Genomic DNA, 20,957 nt, shown 5'->3' on the forward strand with positions numbered 1-20,957 from the left:
ACCAGCTCATCTCCTAGCCCCAGTACTTACTCTGGTATTACTGGGGTTGGTCATGGATCATAACGGCATCCTGGGGGCTCAGCCATCTCTCCAAGTTTTTTTCTTCTTCTTTTATTCACTACCCACATCCTTCTCCTCCCTAGTGGTGATGTGGTTATATCCTAGAGGCAGGCGTGCAATGGGGATGTTGTAGAATATTGCCCCACCTTTGCAGCAGTGTAGCCAGGTCCACCACCACCTCTGCTCTGGACCATGCCCCCACAGTGATATCACCAGTCTCCACCAGAGATCATTGCAGGAGACACCCATGCCACCGCCCTCTAACTGGGACAGGCACATCCATTCCTCCCTGGTGCTCCATCAATTGCCTGAGTCACTAATTATCCCTCCAGGCCTCCGAAGTAGCTTTAATCCTAGATACTTACCATTATTAATAGCTTTATGCTTTCACCACTGCAATTGGACAGATGAAATGGGACAGTTCTGCGGTCACAGTGGCTTCTGGGTACACACACATGCAATCAACCAGTGTTTTCTCCGCAAGGTATTCATTAGAATTTGTACTCATGGAATAATGTCTTTAGAATGTAATCTTTCCATTTGTTTTCAAAGTCAGGTATTTCATTAATGCCACAATTAAGAATAATATTAATGCTATCTTACCACTATACAGTGCAAGTCTTCTTTCTTGTGCTGCCTCTTTTTATTATTTTTGTTGTGATACTAACACCAAATAAAATAACAGTGTATTTTATAGGTTATGCACTGTGTGTCTTGTGTATGTAAATTAACAATAATACAAGGAGCAGAGTTAAAATCTTAGGATAAGAGAGTGTGGGCATGTTCAGCATTATGAAAGGGCAATTTTTTAACTATAATACTTATTAAACATGGTGTCGCATGACTATTGTTGCATTATCATCATCTGTATGCCCATAACACAACATAATACAAATGCTACTTCTGAACCTGTACTTATATTGAGGGGTTAGAGGAGTGTATCTCACTGCAGGTTTTGAAAACACATGGCAATCCAATCACTTTGTTTTACCATGCATGGCCTTACCTTTCATATAACTATATAAAATGAACATGGAAAGAACACGTTTTAGTAAATGAAAGAAATGAACATATGATTGCAAGAAGTGAAAGAATGTAACAGAATGGAGCTATCTCCATGGTAGGAAAGATGATGCATGCCTGCTGACTTGGGTTCAGTTACAAGCCTGAGTTCTGAAAAAACAACTCGGGCAGCAGGGTTGCGAGTGGTAAATGCTAGATATCCAATTCTAGGGGACAGCACTAGTTATGTCACACCTCAAAAACACCCCTTGGGAAGGTCCAAAGGTGAACTCCATATGCAGAGAGATTCAGGACAGTCAGGCCAACCAAGGACTGCATGCACTCAAGCTGAGCAACACAGGTACCACTGTATGTGCCCATACTGGGCTTCAGTATAGTTCATATTGCACTGTGTTTGTTAGCCAACATGGAGAAGATAAAACATACAAAATGTCTTAGCTCCCTGCAAAAATAAAAAGGTATGCCTATCTTTATCTTCCTGTGTCCTCTGATGCTGGAAGAGGAAAATGAGCAAATAGGCCTACCCAAGAGCAACATTCAATACTCATAAGTTGGTGGGATAAATGGAGAAGTCAAAAATATCATACAAAAAAGAATGTAATACATCACACTTATTCATGCGTAAATAATGCCTGTAGATTTTACTTCATTAAAGCTTAAAATACATTTTTAAAAATAACAATCAAATGAAACATGAAGACAGACATAATGCTTTCTACTTTCTTTCTTTTAGGTAACTTCAGCAGACTTCCTTGAATTCGATTATACTGTTTTGCTTCATGACTTTGTATCACAGGTAATACATTTTCAAAAGCAAAGAAAATAAATGTTATTGTGTGATTATTACCCTAAAGGGTTAAATATCCTGTGTGCTGAATCTGAAAACACATTAACTCATCTTTTCAGGCCATAAAGAAGGCAAGTGATTTAGAGAGAGATTACAATAATGAATGTTAAGTTTTTATAAGCTGAATTTCTGGGAAGTCAACTAGTGACTGAAAACCTAATTTCTGAACTGCACACAGTTTTACTATTGTCGTTTAGTACACATGTAAATCAAAACAAAAAAAAATAATCTCAATATACATAAATTACATAAATCAAACAAGGGACTGTAAAGAATGCAGTTAAAATACACATTCTGCAGGTTTACTGATCTGGTATAAAAGTTTATTTATTTAGTTACTATATTTGTTGACTACGGATGCCTTTTAAGGCTAGACCAATTTGCTGTAGAGGCCTAGGGAGAAATGCTCCACAATGAATTATAAATGCATCATAACAAATAAAACGTGCAAGCTATGAAATATCATGTCATATAATATAAATGCAATACATTTTATCAGTGTTTATGTGGTCCATTTTGTCAGACTTTTACTACATTTTCCATCAAATGAACTGGTGACCGTGACTTGAAAAAATTGCTCTGCAAAGTCAAGAACTCTAAGTAATATAAATAAGGCTCAATACAGCCTACATTCCTACAGAACATCTGAAAATCGGATCATATAGTGCAACTTATTTTCTGGAATGCATTTAGACTCAGATAAATGTTTTGCTGGTTGTCAGGTCCCTTACTCTAAAAAGAAAAGTTATAATCTTGGTAGGTAGGTTCTGTATTCCAAAAATGTGTAATCTATTGCTTTTGTCAACATTTATTCACTGCAAGTGTGCTCAGTCATCATCCATTTTTGTTTCCAGATCTATATTTCAATTTAGTTCAATACACTGTTATTTACAGCATTTGAAACGTACTCACAGTCCAGATTTATAAAGACTCCCTTGACTTGTATCTACACATTTCAAAGCCTCCCTTAAAAATACTGTGTTGGATGATTAAACATGTGGCCTATTTATGTAAAGTCCTTTAGAACATGCACATCAGTGAGGTAATGCCATGCCACAGAGTGCAAGAAAGGTCACATATGCACCCTCAAATATTCTCAGTGCATACACTGTTACTCTTTATACTTGCTGCTGTTGCCTATAACACCTGCAAGTACTTACTATTATGTCCCTCACATCGTTCTTCTTAAAGTCAAGCTCATATACATGGGGTGGTACACCCCCTTTGGCCCATACATTATCCCTCTTTCAGAGCTAAGGTGCACACCTACCCCAAATACACTGATCTGAAAAAGGATTGCAGCTATCATGTCACCATGACAATTACAACTGAACCATCCCATGTAAAAAGGACAGAGACTAGCCGCAAGGCACCTTCTGTAAATGGTTCATTTTATTGTGAAGTATTATTTCTAGTAACAGGTAGAATACCAAGTAATTTGATAAAAATTACCCTAAATCATGCAAAAGAGATCCATACATTACATACATTAATAATACAATGTAATAATAACAATAACAATATAATACCTTGCTGGCTAGGCTTACGTAGGCCCTTGGGCCGATAGCCTAGTACCTACCTATGAACCTATAGTGTAGTAATAATAATAATAATAATAATAATAATAATCATAATAATAATAATAATAATAATGTAATGTAATACATTACAGCTAAATAAATTCTACCATAAGAATTGGACATCTGGCATGTATACAAAAGCTTTTGAACACCTTCCATGCACACAGTAAGTCTGAGGCAGCAGGAGAACATGTTGGCATAAAAGCAGATGTACAGGTACCATAAATCAGAGCTTTCTTGCTTCTTTACAGAGGGAGGCTGTAAAAAATGAAACAGAATGCTCAATTCCAAATTGGAAATTTATGTAGTAAGAGAAAGAAGGAAAGGGACAAAAGGAACCCCAGCCAAAAGAGAGGAGACAGAAAGTACAGTTGTGTACACTTACCATAAATGTAGATGTTCGAGTGCATTCACTGTTGCAGTCATTACATTTGGGTAATCTGCTGGCAGGTTGCCCTCAGTCGGCCTGAATTCCAAAGTCTTGGGTCCTGCGTCTGTTGCTGTCTCTTCTTCCATGACGTCAGGTCGTCAAGGGTACAAAACAGGCAGCTGACGCCATTTTCTTTAGTTTTTCTTGCCCCAGATGTCACGTGTCCCCCAAATGGGGAGCAAAAAAAAAAATATATATATATATATATATATATATATATATATATATATATATACACAACTATATATAAACTATATATACATGCAACAACATAAACTCTACCTTCATCTAAAAGCAAATACACCACAAAGGCTGTAGAGTATAGTGAAGGAAAGAGAAGCTTCAGAGTAAAAGGGGGATGGCGGGCATGTAACCTGGACTGCAACAGTGAATACACTCAAACATCTACATTTATGGTAAGTGTATACAACTGTACTATGTTCTTCGTGTTTCACTGTTGCAGTCATTACATTTGGGTAGAATCCCAAAGCTATGGATGGGAGGCTGGCGCTAAAAAGCATTAAGGGAGGCTATAAGGCCCTGCAGAACTGCAGTGGCAAAGCCTGACCTGGACTTAGAGAAGAGAGGCAAATTATAATGCTTTGTAAAAGTATGAACAGAACTCCAAGTAGCAGCTTCTAGAATGTCTTTGGTTGGTACCCCCCCTGAGAAAAGCTGCTGATGTAGCTGCAGCCCTGGTGGAATGAGACCTAATTCCTTGGGCACTGGTTTACCATGATGTAAGTAGCAGAAACAAATGCAGTGGCTTATCCACTTTGAAATAGTCTGCTTTGAAATAGCCTTTCCCTCTGATCCAGCAGCAAATGCCACCAGTAGCTGCTCAGTTTTTCTTAGAGGTTTGGTCCTGCTTAAGTAGGATCTTACTTGCCTGTGTACATCCAAGGAATGCAGAATCCGCCCCCCCTTGTTCTGCGGATTTGGATAAAAAGTTGGCAGATGAATAGTTTGGTTAAGAGCCACACTGGAAACCACCTTAGGCATAAAGGAAGGATTGGTCCTGACGGACACCCTGTCTGGGTAAAATATGATAAAAGGCTCCACAGCCATGAGGGCATGCAGCTCTGAAACCCTTCCTGCTGAAGTGATTGCCAGGAGTAAAGCTGTTTTCCATGATAAAAACTTTATATCTGCAGTAGCAGCTGGTTCAAATAGAGGCAGGGTGAGCTTTTCCAACACAAAATTGAGGTCCCATGCAGGAATTGGTGATCTTCTGGGAGGCCTTACATTTTTGGCCCCTCTAAGATACTGTTTTAGCAAAGGGTGAGAAAAGATCAGTGGTTCTGTGTTGTAATGAGCTGAGATGGCAGAGGCATGGATTTTTATTGATGAAAAAGATAGGCCTTTGTCAAGCATCTCAGTGAAGTATTGTAAAATCTGAGGAATATTTGGCTCTGCTGTGTCAGTTCCTTGTGCTTGGTTCCAAGCACAGAATCTCTTCTATTTATCAGCATAAGATTTTCTAGTACTAGGCCTTCTGGCTTCCAAAATGACATCCATCACAGTTTGAATAACTACATGATCAGCCAAGCTGCCAGGTTCAGTGTTTGGAGCTGATTGTGCAGGATTTGATTGTTTTGCTGAGACAGTAAATGAGGTATTTGAGGCAAGTACCAAGCTGGGAATTGAGACATATTCCTTAGGATTGGATACCAGTGTTGGCGGGGCCAGTCTGGGGCAATTACAATCATTTCTGTTTTTTCTTGTCTGACCTTTTGTAGGACCTTGGGAAGAAGTGGCAGCAGAGGAAAGGCATAAACTGATAGGTTTTTCCAACTGAAGGATAGGGCATCCACTTTCCATGCTTGTCTGTGATAAGTACTTGTGCAGAATTTGTCCAGTTGATAATTCCGAGGAGAGGCAAATAGATCTATGTCCAGCGTCCCCCATTTCTTTGTTATCATGCTGAAGACTTGTGGATCCAGTTTCCACTCGTGAGGGTCCATAAGGTTTCTGCTTAAGTCGTCTGCCAGAGTATTTTGTTTTCCTGGCAGGAATTGAGCTTGAAGATGTACTAGGTAAGACAAGGCTGTGTCCCACAATGCCGTGGCTAGTCTGCAAAGGGGGTATGAGTGTGTGCCCCCCTGCTTGTTTATGTACCACATAACCCTGGTGTTGTCCATCTTTATCAGTAGTTGTCCTGGATGAAGTAAGTCCTTGAAGGCTGTCAGGGCATTTTGAACAGATAATATCTCTTTTTGGTTGATATGCAGATGCATTTGTTTTGGGGGCCATGTGCCCTGAATGCATCTTCCCACCAGGTGGGCCCCCCATGCATAGTCTGATGCATCTGTAGTTAAGGTTTGGCTTGCAGGGGGTAGAGTGAAAGACCATCCCATGTTTTGGTGACATGCCTCTGCCCACCAAAGAAACTCCTGTTGTAGGCAGGGAATGAGAAGAATCATTGTTTCCAGACTGTGACTGTGACAATGTTGACTCCATCAACTTTTTAGGTACCACTGTAGTTTCCTCATATGCAGTCTTGCATATGGAATTAGTAGAATGCAGGATGCCATGAACCCCAAAGCCTGTAGAATTTGTCTTGCAGATAACTGGGTTTTTGTTGCCATCTGTTTGAAGTAAATAGTCAGTTGGCTTTGTTTGTCTGGCGTGAGGAAAGCCATCTGGGCAGTTGTATTCAAGCTTGCACCCAGGAATGTTATCTTTTAAGAGGGAACCAGCTGTGATTTCTTTTCATTTATTGTGTACCCTACGCATGTTAGAAGCCTTTTCACAAACGCCAGATGCTGATGAAGAATGTCCTTGTTCTCTGCTTGAATGAGACAGTCATCCAAGTAAGGATAGATTTGTATACTTCTTTGTTTGCAAAATGCAATTACTGGTGCCAGGCACTTTGTAAAGACCCTGGGTGCAGTAGATAAGCCAAAGGGCAGTGCAAAGAATTGGTAATGCATAAAGCCAGCCTTGAAACGGAGGTATCTTCTGCACGATTCCCTTATTGGGATAGGCAGGTGTGCCTCTTTCAAGTCTAAAGTCACTAGCCAAGCGTTCTTGCCCAGCATGGGCAGAAGCTGCTGCAAAGTTAGCATTTTGAATTTTGGAATGTCCTGGAATGTGTTCATAATTGATAAATCCAGTATTGGGCGCCAGGCCTTGTCTTTTCTGGGTACCAAGAACAGTCTTGAGTAAAACCCTTGTCCTTTTTCCTGTTCTGGCACTGGCTGAATAGCCCCCATATCCATGAGGGGCGTAACTTGTTTCTGTGCCTCTGCCCATTGATTTTTTGGCAGATCTGGCCAAGCGTTTGGAACTGGCAGAGTTTGGAAGTGGAATCTGTATCCCTGGGATACTATGTTTAATACCCACTTGTCCTGGGTTATTAACTGCCAATTTTGAGCATAAAGTGCTAACTTTCCCCCAAGGGAGCTGCCAAAAGATAAGTGTTTGGTGATGGCAGAGGGAAGTCATTGAGACTGTTTACTGTAGGGTTGCGTTTTATTTCCTCCAGATTTGGAGGAAGAGGCACCCCATTGCTTTGACCTGTAAGAATCCTGTGAATGGTATCTAGAACCTTTAGGGTGCCTGGATTTGCCCAGTGGAGCTCTGTCGGACACAGGAAAGGACCAATTGTTTGTAGGCCAGTGTCTACTGAATCTTGGTGGCTGCACTTGTAAGAAGTCTTTTACAGTTTGCATAGACTTAGCTTTGTCTTCCATTTTCTTTAAAACTTCTTCTGCCTTAATACCAAACAGAGTATCATGTTGTAAAGGTGCATCCAGAAATTTAGCTTTAACATGATCAGGCAATTTTTGCTCTTTTAGCCAGGCATGCCTTCTAATCACAGATCCAGTAACTATGGCTCTGCAGGAGGCCTCTAAGGAATCAAAACCACATTGCAAAGTATGCTTTCCAACTTGCTCTGCTGCATGCAATAATTCCTGCAATTCTTTATTTTCTACAAATTTAGAAATCAACATTGTTTTATGTTTCAGTAATCCCATAACATGCTGCTGATACTTAAGCATATGAAACTGGCAGTTTAAGGTCCTAATTGCCAAGGTTGCAGATGTATAAACCTTCTTTCCCCATCTATCCAGTGCCCTGGAATCTCTATCAGAAGGGGTAGGATTTTTTTGCTGTTGAGGCCTTTACACCTTTTGGACCCTGTGAAACAGTTTCAGGGTCAGCAGCAGGGTTTAAAAAAAAAAATGTGTGCGAGTCAGGAACCCTGTAATATCTGTCTGGCTTGCTAGGAGCCGGAGCTAAGGAGTCTGGAGTCGAGCTTGACTCCGAAAACACATCCTCAACAATGTCCAAAACAGGAGGTATGGCTAAAGACCTATGCTGAGGAAGAAGAAGGAAATCCCTAAGCCTCTTTTTTGATTCTGAGAAATCTTGACTCTCCCAGTGAAAATGCTCCCTCAAAGTATGCAAAGTTTCTCCAAAGGAATAATCTTCAGGAGGAGATGCAGATGGGATAGATTCCTCTACATCAGAATCCTCACAGGGTGGTATAGAAAATGCCTGATCAGAAGAGGAATCAGAAGAAATAGAAACCTGATCTGAAGATTCATAATCAGTGTCTTGCCATCAGGAGGGGGTTGGGAAACCCTGATCAAGGTAATTAGGGCTTCAGCCATTTTGATCAACTGCTTTTTGGGCATAGAGGCCTGAGCACGTGGCTCATGCATCGGTTTTCTAGCTTTAGAAGTTGTTTATGTCTTTGATTTTGAAGCTGGCGACGGTTTTACATAGAAATGCTGAGGCCTGAAGACACCCTCAGAAGCCGGTGCCTGCTCAGCGGCTCCGGACCCATCTGAGGGAAATACATCCACAGGTACAATACTTTGAGAATCTTGCGGCATGCCGGACTCCACATGGGTCTCGGTAGAGGCCTGCGACTCGAAAGTAGCGAGTATCAGGGGCTGCGAAAGCACCTCACTAAGTACCGGTGAACTGGCGACTGGCTTAAGAGAAGCTTCGTCGTCGGTTTTGGACCTCGACGGTCTGTCTCTGCCCCTTTCTTTGCATTTTTTGTGAACTCCGGTAGTCGGATCATTAGACCACTGTTGCAGTAGCATCAAGGTATGGTGAATGACTGACAAAGCCAGGGTCATAGTCCATGGAGGATAGTCCTAACAAATCCTACTCTAGCACTAGAAATAAAGAGTCAATCTTATAATGGGTGGAAACAGACAATTTTGATTTTTATAGGGGTGTGGGGGTGTGGAGGAACTCCTAGGTTTAGAGGGAAATAGTTACTGCACCACCTGTATCCAGTCTGAACTATTTTGATTACCCAGGAATTTTTTTGTGATTGTTTTCAAAGAGGGAAATAAAGAGAAAAAAAAAAGACTGCATGCTAGTTTGTGTGGATGGCCAAGGTGGGAAAACCAATTTGCTCTCTCCAGCAGGGTTTTAAACTGCACCCCTTTCCAAAATGCAAAACAGCCACAGCTCTGGTAGCATGAGTTTTGACCTGTCATGGGAGGGTTTTTTCATGATGAGATTAAAAAAAATGGACAGAATGAGTTAATCATTTACAAATTATGTTTAGACACTGGTTTGTTTTGCTTTCTGTGACGTCCCTCCTCTGGGCCAGCGATCAAGGAGCCTCAAACCTCACCACTGACACCAGTGAGGAATGTTCATGGTGAGAAAAATAGAAACATGCAGTATTTTCAGATGGAGCTCTCTGCACCAATTACAATTTCCCTTAACAGCACACAGGGAATGCACACTCCAGTTCTGGGGCTGGGCTTTCTCTCCAGGCCCCGAATAAGACCTCCCACTGACCACTAGAGAGGGCTGTGCCCCCCACACCCCCCTTAACGTATATACTAACACCGGGATCACACTGCAGTGGGGAGAAGGACATATGCCGTTGACTTGCTTTAGAGTGCTGCTTGTCGGTGAAATGAGTTTTGGGTGAGGTGAGCTTTGGGTGACTTGGTCTTGGTGAGGTGAGTTTTGGGTGAAGTGATATGTACCCTTTTGAGAGATATATATTGATAGTATGCTTAGTTGTTTCGTATAACTTTGCTGTTTTATTAGTTTTTAGTATTTAAATGTTTTGACAGAATTAGTTTACTGTGTTTTTAAATACTTAATTGATTTAATTAATAGACCTGATTAATTTATTCTAATTGTTGACTTGATGATATACTATTTAAATGTCATGATTATTTTGTTTGAATGTATAAGTCTGAAGAAGCGGTCAGTTACAGATCGTGAAAGCGCTTACTTTGTATATTAAACAATGTTGGTTTCAACTATATACTCCTCTGCTGTGGTTTGTTTGATTATTTTGTTATATTTGTGAAGCTTTGAGGTGAAAACCGAGCGTCTACCCAGTTACATAACAGTTTATTCTCTATATAAGGCAGATCTGCTGTTACCAGAACACCCAACGCCAGCTACTTAGGATACCTAATTACCCTTATTAAAATTAATACTTATGCAAATGGCAGTGTTTAACCAAGCAGCAAGACTTTCTGGAACATGGAGTCAAATTGCCACTAAATAAATGCAAGTACTCTCAAAGTTTAAACATTTTCTAAAAGACCAGCCACAATTAAAGTTTAGATATATTTAATAATAATAAATAAAACATGAAAATACTGAATATCTATTTACAATAAACACCAGAGTTTCAATCACAGAAATTATAAGAAACAACATAGATGGAAAGACTCAAACGGATACAGAAAAACATACATTTAGCTAATCTCACTATATTTTTCTAACTGACTGAAGAATTACTGTTCCCTAGTTACTTACTAAATCAAGGCAAGAAGAACGTGAATGACCGTCTTGTCAGGTCCAAAAACAGAGTGCACAGCTCACATCTCTCACTAGTATTCAAATACAATTTCAGTGCTGTCTACAGAATGGCATCGCATCTTGTCACCTGACCCTGTGGTTTCCACACTACCCCCACACTAGAAACTGAGCCATGATCTGGCACTGATGTGTCACAATACACAAATAGAACTTTAGCTAAGGTTTATTACAGCATCTGGAAACTGTAAAACAATTCCAACACTGCTACCCTTCCTGCAGAAACTAACAAGCTATTCTCTGGCACTCCAAGTTAACAATTAGTTCACCACCAAGAACAATAGAGCAGGACCCCAGTCCAGGCTTTTCACAGACATTGCACCTCTAGCTGCATTCAGTCAGACCTGTGAGATAAAATCATTATGGCCTAAACCAAGTCATTTAATTTTAAACTGTTTTTCTTAAGGTTAGCTGGGCTGAGCTTAACCTCATCCCTTCCAGTATCCTTTGTTAAAATATATACATTTTATCAGTTACAACAATACAGTCTGACATACATGTATGTTTCTTTTCTGTCCAGCAGGACCCACTGTTGATACGATTTTAAAGGAAAACTCCACCCTCTCATACAGTTTAACTCCATTGTAATGTTTCTTTTCTCCCTACAATATGGTTCCAGCATTGTGTATGTACCAGAAACCTGCTTGTAGTTTTTAAAACTTTTATTTCCTTGCACTGGAGTCAAAGGAAGGGAAAGTCCACCTACATTTTTTTAAACTCAAGTTCTCACATACTTTGCAAAGAAATTCGTCTCCACCTGCATGACATATCATAGACACAGTTAAATCTGTAGTTTACCCTGTCAGGTACTGCTGTCAGTCTTTGATGGGTAATTAATCCTGCTAATGTCAGGAACACAGCAGCTGATATAAACAAAGAAAGAAAGCTGTGGAATTGTTTCCACTGTATTTATTGCAGAGGGGAGGAGAAAAATAAGTTATGCACTCAACATAACGTTCCATGTTTGTTGTCCATCTCATTGTTCATTCTTACAGTGATGGGTTCAGAGCCGATTCTCGGCTCCGACTCGGCCGAATACACAGCTGAAAGACTCAAATGTGGCTCGTGGCAAGTAGGTATCCCATAACGCAGTGGTGTAATTCCCAGATCTTGTTTGCTGCTACTACTAAATAATTTGTAAATAACTACACACACACACACACACACACATATATATATATATATATATATATATATATATATATATATACACACACACACACACACACACCAATATATGCTATCCCCAATGGAAGGAGAAACAAACTGAAACAGGGAACTCCTGAAGGTAGTAAAACATCCACCAGGTCCAAAAGGAGTCTTTGGAAGGGGGAAGGAGGGAGGGTTCGTAAGAATGAATGGCGAGATGGACAACAAACATGGAACGTTATGGTGAGTACATAACTTTTTTATGTTAAGTTGTCCTATCTCGCCTTCATTCTTACAATGGTGGGACAGCGTCCCTAGCACCTTTTCCCTGGGTGGCTAACGAGAGTACACCTTTAAGCACAGTGGAACCAAAGGAGGCCCTGTCCCTGGAGGCCAAATCCACTTTGTAATGTGTGATAAATGTATGAGGAGTGGTCCAGGTAGCTGCTGCACAAATATTATCCATAGAAATTCTGGCCTGAAAGGCAGAAGACATAGCCATTGCTCTGGTGGAATGGGCCTTCACCTTAAATGGTAAATGTCTGTTATTTGGGTATAGATAAATGTAATGCACTTTGAGAGCCAGTTGGAAAGAGTAGTTTTTGAAATTGAGCTACCCTTTTTTGCATCTGAGAAGGATATGAATAACTGGTCAGATTTTCTAAAATCTTTTGTCCAATGCAAAAAGAATCTGAGTTGTCTGTGGATGTCTAGATGATGCAATTTGTATTTTGCCTTGTTGCTGTGATTAGGAAAAAAAACACTGGAAGCTCAATAGATTGATTTATGTTAGTTGAAGACGAGACTGAGTAAAAAGGATGGATTAGTTTGCAAGGATACCCCATCCTTATGAAATATCAAATATCGTGGTTTGATAGATAGGGCTTGCAACTCTGATACTCTTCTAGCAGATGTTATAGCCACCAGAAAAATGGTCTTCCAGGAAAGGAACTTGAGGTCTGAAGATGAGGAAGGTTCAAATGTTGGTAACGTCAAGTGAGATAAAACAAAATATAAATCCCAAGAATGGGGTTCCTTAAAGGGAGGTCTTAATAAGGAGGCACCTTTCAAGAAGGCTCTAAACAACCTGTGTGACATTAAGTTCGAGGTAGAATCACCAATGTGGAAATTTGAGATTGCAGCGAGTTGTACACTGATGGTTGCTGCAGCTGAACCTTGTTGGAAGAGTTCCGCCAAAAATTCCAAACTAGAGTGGATGGGCGCAGAAAAGGGATCAATGTTCCTGTTTTGAGCCCAGAGGGAAAATTTGCTAGAATACAGTTTTCTGGTGGAAGCTTTATGAAAGGACATTAAGATATGTTTAACTGTAGGAGTGAATTCTGAAGCCTGACTAGATTGAGAAGTGGAGCAGCCAAGCTGTCAATTTTAGGGTGTGGAGAGAAGGATGAAGCACATCTGACATATGTGACAGCAGGTCTGGAACTGGGTCCAGAGTCCAAGGCTTCTCCTGAACATGAGGCCAAAGGAAGGGGAACCAAACTTGATGAGGCCAGTAAGGAGCAATGAGAATTATCCTGCTTCCCAAGGACTGTGCTTTTTGAATGACTCTGGGTATGAGAGGAAATGGAGGAAAGGCATACAGAAGTCCTGAGGGCCAATTGCGAGCAAGTATGTCTCTCGGTGTCTCCCCCGGAGGGGGGGGGGGGTTTAGGGTAAAGTAGTTGCTGCACTTGGGATTTATGGAAGTGGCAAAAGGATTGCAGCAAGGCAGACCCCATGTTCAGAAAATCCTTTCTGCTACATTCTGATTGAGAGACCACTCATGAGGCATTAAAATTGCCCTGCTCAGCTTGTCTGTAATCATGATGGACTTCCCCAGAATGTGCGTTGCTATTAGAAAGCACTGGGAAGAAATTGCCCATTGCCTAACTCTTAGGGCCTTGTGACAAAGAGGGTAAGATCTGGTTCCCCCCTGCTTGTTTATGTACCAGACAACAGACATATTGTCTGACTGTATCGCAACTGTCCCTAGAGGGAGAGAGTTGTGAAGTGCTTGCAATGCAAGAAGCACTGCTCTCACCTCTAGGACATTTATATGCAAGTGAGCCTCGTGTTCTTGCCATATACCTTGGAATGTTCTCCCCAGATAATGCCCCCCCACCCTATCTGGGAAGCGTCTGTGGTCACCGCAGCTATGGGTTGTTGTGGAAGAAAGGGTCTCCCTATGGTTACATGGCTGGAGTGTATTCACTATTCTTAGTCGTTTTTGCATGATTCCATTATTCTGATCGGGTGAGACATAGGAAGCTCCTGAAGTGACCATTGGGAGAACAACAGCCATTGAAGGATCCTCATGTGCATTCTGGCAAGAGGAACCAGTGTTATTGTGGAAGCCATTGCCCCTAATAATCTTGAAACTATCTTTGCTTTCACCTTGGTTTTGGGAAGAAAATAAAATATCTGCTGTCTAAGTGCTGCAACTTTGTCTGTTAGAAGACGTGCTATCATACAAGCGGTGTCTAGATCTGCACTTATAAATGTAATATGTTGACTGTAATTCCCAACTGGGCACAAACATCCAAAGTCAGATCCCTGGCTTGTTGGAGTAGATGCCTGGTGGTGGCAGACAGGAGCCAGTCGTATAGATAGGGAAACACTTGGAATTCTAGATGTCTCAGGTGAGCCGTGACTACTGCCATGCATTTGGTGAACACTGTGGGGGCTGTTGTGAGAAGCAAAGGGCAGAGCTCGGAACTGATAATGACTGGCTTCCATCTGGAAGTGTAAGTACCTTCTCGATGCCATGTCCATTTTTATGTGGTAGTAAGCATCTTGAATGTCTATCAAGCACATCCAACTGTCTTTCCCTAAAAAGGGAAGTATAGACTGCAGTGTCACCACCATTCAGACTTTGACTTCCTGACAGATTCGTTTAATTTGCTTAGGTCTAATATAGGTCTCCAGTACCCTGTTGTTTTTGGCACCAAAAAGAATCTTGAGTAAGTTCCGAATCCTATTTTGTCTACGAGGACTTCTTGGATGACTCTTTTGTGCAGCAACTTTTGAATCTCTATAGTTGCTTGCTCCCTTAGATTGGGTGGAAATCTGGGATTGTTCTGGTCTGTGGAACAGGATTGGAGAAGGGAATGGAATATCCCCTGGATATTATTCTTAGTACCTACTTGTCTCTTGTGATAGTTTGCCAGGCTTCTGGGTACATAAATAAACATCCCCCGACTGCCTCCAAAGTAGAGCAGTTGGGCCGCCTTTCAGGAATGCTGATAAGGGCGTCCGCAAAAGGAATCATGGCCTCCCTGGTTCTGCGGGCCTCCTCTGCCTTTGGGGCAGCGTCTACCATTGTTACCTCCCCCTCTGCCTCTGGGGAGGGAATCACCCCGTGCGTCTTGGAAAACTCTCTGGGATCTTTTGAACCACATTTTCCCACTCTTCTGACCTTTAGGATAAGGTCTTGATGGTACAGCGAAACAAGTTTTTCCTTCCTGCTCGCATCGGGTGAGAGTGTCTTTTACTTTGGGTCCAAAGAGTGAGGAACCATCAGTAAAAGTAGACTTAAAGGGCTCCACAAAGTTGCACAAGTGCATCCAGGAGTGTCTCCTAAGGGAAATTGCGGAACCCGCTGTCCTGCTCGCTCCATCAGCTGTGTAGTATATCAGCCTCATGGAGGAGTTGACGATGGAATTTAAGGTGGATTGCTGGAAGGAGAACTTCTCATTCACCCCTGCAGCCAATGTACCTTGTAGAGTATCTCCTAGTTCTTTCAGGATCTCTCTGTAGTCTTGTGAAATGACTAAGGTAGTTCAGTGATCGAAGAGTAAAGGTTGCTGATGAAAAGACACACTTCCTGTATCTGTCCATCGTTCATCAGCCTTTATTCGGAGGATGAACATATGAGGACGTCTCTGAAAGTTCCTTCTTGGTGGCTGCTGCCACCACCATAGCATCTACAGGTACCCCCTTAGTGAGGAAATCCTTTCCCGAAGGAGCTGATAAGAATTTGTTTGGCCTCTGAGGGACTGGTTCCATTGTGTCAGGTGAATCCCATGCCTTTTGACTGACCAGGTCCATTAGCTCATCGAAAGGCGGAGACACCCACGAGGATGAAGGTTGAGATCCAAAAGCCTACAGGTACACTGACTCTCATCAGAAGGGGTGGTGGCCTGCCAGCCACCTCTCTGCTTCAGGATCTCTAGAATATCTGAAAATGAGATATCATCAGAGGATGACCATGGGGAGCCTTCTGACTCCTCGAGGTTAATGTCTGAAGTTCTCTTCCGAGGTGGGTCCTCAGAAGGATATTCTGGGGAGGCCTCGGAGGAGAGGGGTTCACCCAATGGGGGATCCTGAGACTCTGGATCTCTGCTGTCCTTTGGAATGGGTGGTGCCGAGACAGTAGCCGGTGCATTAGGGGGACGAGTGCTGGTATCCTTATGTGGAGCTATATGGGTAGACAGCACATTCCTCATCAGCTCAAAGGCAGATCCCACTGGCTCCGAAGACTCCCTTGGCTCCAAGGAGACAGAGGAAGCCACCAGAACCAGCGAGATCGGACAATGTAGGAGCTGAGCTAACCCGGGCTGATGCTCCAAGGGGCAGGCTCGGCACCGAAGATTATCAGGGTCAAGAATCCCCCTTGGGGGTCAACCGGGAACCCCGGCTCCCAGACTCTCCAGACAGCACCAAAAGTGTCGAGCAGAAGTCGGCTCCGTGAACACCAAAGGGGGTCTTGGAATCGACGGATCCACAGTAAGTGGTACCAAGCACTCTGGCACCGAAGGTCCAGCTTGGCTCGGAGGAGGAACAACAGTGGGTACGATTGGTATAGCAAGCTCTGGGACCAAATGGGTCAGAGCCGAAAATAATTTAGTCAGCACCGGCGACCTCAAGAGTCTGTGCACCACCCGCTCCACGTTATCGTCAGATAAACTCCTGGTGGACCTGGAGGATAGGGATGGAGAATGAGACCTTTGCAAAATGGGAGATCTCAGTGTTGGGGAAACCAGCGAAATATCCATGGACTGGCTCTGAAGACTTTGGAACCAAAGAACCAGGCTTGTCAGTCAATATAACCTCCGACGGCTCTGAGGACTGTGGAACCGAGGAGGTAGTGGCCTTAGAAATTTTTGGTAACTTGACTGGCAGCTCTGACTGAGCTGATGTAGCAGGTGATAGTCTCTTTTCAGGTTTGTCCTTTTTAGGAGAAGTAGAAGAGGAAGAAGAACTGTGGATAGCTTCCTCAAATGTTGGCTTTAAGAGCCCCTTAAGGATCAATTTCTTTCTCCTTTCTTGTAAAACCCTGGCACTGAAGGAATGACAGAATGTACAATCCTCTTGTAAATGAATAGCTCCAAAGCAATAAACACATATGGCATGACCATCTGTGACAGACATTTTTTGTAAACACTTCTAGCATTTCTTGAAGCCCGAAGGCTTAAGTTCCCTCTCTCCTGAGTCTTTGGACATGATTAAGATAAGACCACAATATAACACAAGAAATTTAACTTACTAAACTACTAATCTATAGCTAACTACAGGAAACACTAAGGAGACAGACAACAAGGAAAGAAAATAGGGCCTCTAACTTGGAAAAGTCTTGCTTGATCTTGAGTGGGACGTTGGAATCAGGGGAACGGAAAGTGTAGAGAGGCATCTCCTTCCAAGGAAAAGACTGGGCATCCACCTTCCAAGCCAGAAGGCTTGGGACTGTGGCACAGAAGAGAGGAAGTTGTCTGTTCATTGGAAAAACAAAAAGATCTACCAGTAGAATACCCCACTGATGGACATGTCCAGAAACACATCTCTGTGAAGCATCCATTTGTGAGCCTGTATACTGAAACTGCTCAAAGAGTCTGCCACTATATTTTGTTCTAAAAGAATGCATACAACCTGAAGATTCACTTCAAACTGGACTGCTAGATAACAAACCTGAATAACAAGTCTCAAAAAAGTTATGACTGTGTCTCGCCTTGCTTGTTTATATACCACATCACTGTGGTACTGTCTCTGAAATCTTTAAGAGGCCCTGGAAGAAAGGGGGAATGAAAAGCATGAAGAGCTAAAAGGACAGCTGTCGTCTCCTTGATGTTTGATGTGACCTGACCTCTGATGTGAAGGCCAGAGACAATGGACCTTGAGGGAACTGAAGGAGGACCCCCTTACCCCCTGTCCAAGGCCTCTGAAAAGTTTCAGTGCAAGAGTAGCCAATCAGACACGGTAGATGAAGATAAAATATAGTACTTTTAATAAAAGGCAATAAAACAAACAACAACAACAAATAAAAAACACCAAGTAAAACAGATAAGCACATTCATTCCAATCCTGGAGCTTCATTACATCTAACACAGTGCTTGAGACTAACTAAAGGTACAAAAGTTCTGAAGTTACCTGTTCAGATCGCATGACCTGAGCCTTTTCCCTTGTCACTTTGCATTTCTAGAATCCAATTAGTTTCTAAACATTTAGCCTTACTACTAACATTATCTCTCCTGCCCATGGTGGTGGTGCTGCGGTAGCGTTATCGCCTCACAGTAAGACGCTGTCCGGTTCGATTTTCAGCTAGAGCGTCTTCTGCGTGGAGACATGCGTGAATGGGCGTACCTTCATTGAAGGTTGTGCATCAGAGCTGGTAACTCGGCACGTAAAAATCAACTACCAATCATTAGTGGACCGGAGTTCCGCTGTGGCGACCCCTAACCGGGAAAAGCCGAAAGACACAAACAAACTAACATTATCTCTCCTAATGCTCTTATTCAATAGCTGTAATACAAGAATTTAAATGTATGTGTAGTCCCAGCAGTTAAAGACATGTTTACATAAAGCATTCTTTTTGTCTCTCCTGGAAATGTCATAAATATGCTCACAAACGCAGCCTTTAAGCATTATGTTTGTCTTACCAATATAACAACTATTAAATGCTGTGCAGGTTGCAAGGTATACCAAATCACAGCTCTTGCAAATCGCAAAAAAAAAAAATCAAGCTTATACACATGCTTCATCGTGGGATGTTCATAAACCTCAGTTGTTAACACATACTGACACACATTACAGTCTTTGCAGGTATGTGTGCCTTTTCTATTTGTTATAAGTTGTTTCCTAGCAAAAGGTTTCTAGCATAACATTTTCTTAAGGGAGGTGTTGTTCTTGAAACAAAACCTAGGGTAGTCTCCTACAATAGATTTATTTCTGTCATCACAGGTCAAGACATGCCAGTGCCCTTTAATATTACATATAGAGCTGACATCACTGGAATAGGTTACAGTCATTCTTAATTAACCTGTGGGACCAATGCTGTTAGTTTATTACTATCGTCCTGAAATGAAAAAAGGTCTAGCATAACCTTTACTATGTAACATAACATCATTTTTTGCTTTGTCTATCTCATACTCAGAGTAGCCTCTATTAAACAGGTAACTAGAAAGTTCACTGAAAGCAGATAACATTTATCTGATCATTAGTATTTAACCTAGTAAACCTAAGAAACTAACCCTTCACAATGTGCCTGGGAATATGCTTGGGGTGCATACTTTGTCTGTGCATTGTGCTACATCTTTTGCAGGGTTTCTTATAAACCTCTGTCTCTAAGGTATTTTGTTTTTTTTGAGTAATTTTCCCATCCAAAAAATCTACAGTCTCAGCTGGGAACTTAAAAGTAAATCTTAGAAAATGTGTTATGTGTTTTAAATATTCAACAAAATCATAAAACAGTGAAATGGGGCTTATCCAAATGACAAAGGCATCACCCACAAACCTGCCATAGAAAGAAATGGGTTCCTATCAGCATTTTGAATGTTGAAAATGCTGAATTTAATTTCATCGAGCTGAAATGTTCGAAATGTGAGAAGAGCGAACTGACGGAACATCGATTTCTTTCCCAGAGAAAGAAATTGGTGTGCCGTCATCAGAGTTTGCTATTTCCTCCACTGTGGAGCAGTCTCGGAGTTGGTATATTTAAGTAGGGGGGTGTAAGGGATACAGCCCCCCACTTCTGTTAGTGTTTAAAGTATTAAAACATTTTTTTTTTTTTTTTGCATGGAACATCGAAGGATAGGAATGGTGGAGGCCATGAATCCTAAAACCCTGAGAAGATCCCTGGCTGTGACTGAAGCCAGAAGAAGCAGAGATTGAAAGAAGGCAATCAGAGAGAGGGCCTTGGGAGGAGGCAGAGATGTCAGCATGGGAATGGTCTGAATCTTGCAATGGAGAAAATCATGACCCTGCGAAGGCAGCAGGAATGATTTCTGAAGATTTTATGGTAAATCCCAGGCTTTGCAGCAAACAAGCAGTAAATAGGAGGTGCTGAAGTAGAACCTTGTGAGATGAAGCCTGAATGAACAGGTTGTCTAAGTACAGAAAGATGTGAACTCCTCTATTCCTGCAGAAGGCCATGACAGGAGTGAGGCATTTGATGAATACCTTGAGGTAATACAGAGGCCACAGAGCAGAGCACAGAACTCCAAATGCAAGGAAGAAACAGAGAAATCTAAAAACTTCCTGAAAGAAGGATGAATGTGGAACTGATGGCAGGCATCCTTGAGGTCTAGGGATAACAAGAAGGCCTGGGGAAGAAGAAGAGGGCACAGGGTTTGAATGGATACCTTCTGAAAAGGAAGGACCTTTAGACGTTTAGATTTTTGTATGTGTATTTTATTAAACAAAGATTTGGCTGTGGATCGCTGGCTTGCTGTGTGTGGTATTTATACCTTTAGAAAGGTGTTGAGCTGAGAAAGGTCCAGAATGAGTCTGCAGATGTCTTCCTTCCTGGGAACCAGGAACATTATGGAATAAAAACTTTTCTCTTCCTGGGCAAGGGGCACAAGTTGAATGATGTCCTGAGCCAGAACAGTCTGAAGTAGTTCTGGAAAGAAAGGAAGCTGTTCCTGAAGAGGTTGAGGGATGCCCAGAAGAGGAGGAAGGGATTTCCACACTATGAAATATCCTTGACAGATGGTGGACAAAACCTTAGAGTCTTGAGTGAGCCTTAACCAATTGGGAAGGGACAAAGGAACCTAGTCTAGGGAAAGGAGAAGCAAACTGTCAGATAGAACCTGGTTTGTCTTGAAAAGGAGGCTTC

The 20,957-nt window shown here is 41.9% G+C and overlaps 1 protein-coding gene and 1 long non-coding RNA gene across 2 annotated transcripts in view; one reads left to right on the top strand and one right to left on the bottom strand.

The window, feature by feature from the left end:
* Positions 1-20,957, bottom strand: part of GFM1 (G elongation factor mitochondrial 1) — a 1,399,365-nt gene that overhangs the window by 328,281 nt on the left and 1,050,127 nt on the right. Inside the window, 1 exon segment of the mRNA XM_044070477.1 lies at positions 17,378-17,392. Coding sequence (XP_043926412.1) covers positions 17,378-17,392 — 15 coding nt within the window.
* LOC122801020 overlaps positions 1,813-20,957 on the top strand; it is a 63,390-nt gene continuing 44,245 nt past the window's right edge. The window contains exon 1 of the long non-coding RNA XR_006364663.1: positions 1,813-1,879. This is a non-coding gene — a long non-coding RNA (uncharacterized LOC122801020). The remainder of the gene's footprint in view (positions 1,880-20,957) is intronic.

This window comes from Protopterus annectens, chromosome 4.part1 (assembly GCF_019279795.1).
Source record: "Protopterus annectens isolate FY-2018-M chromosome 4.part1, PAN1.0, whole genome shotgun sequence".
NCBI classification, from domain to species: Eukaryota; Metazoa; Chordata; order Ceratodontiformes; family Protopteridae; genus Protopterus; species Protopterus annectens.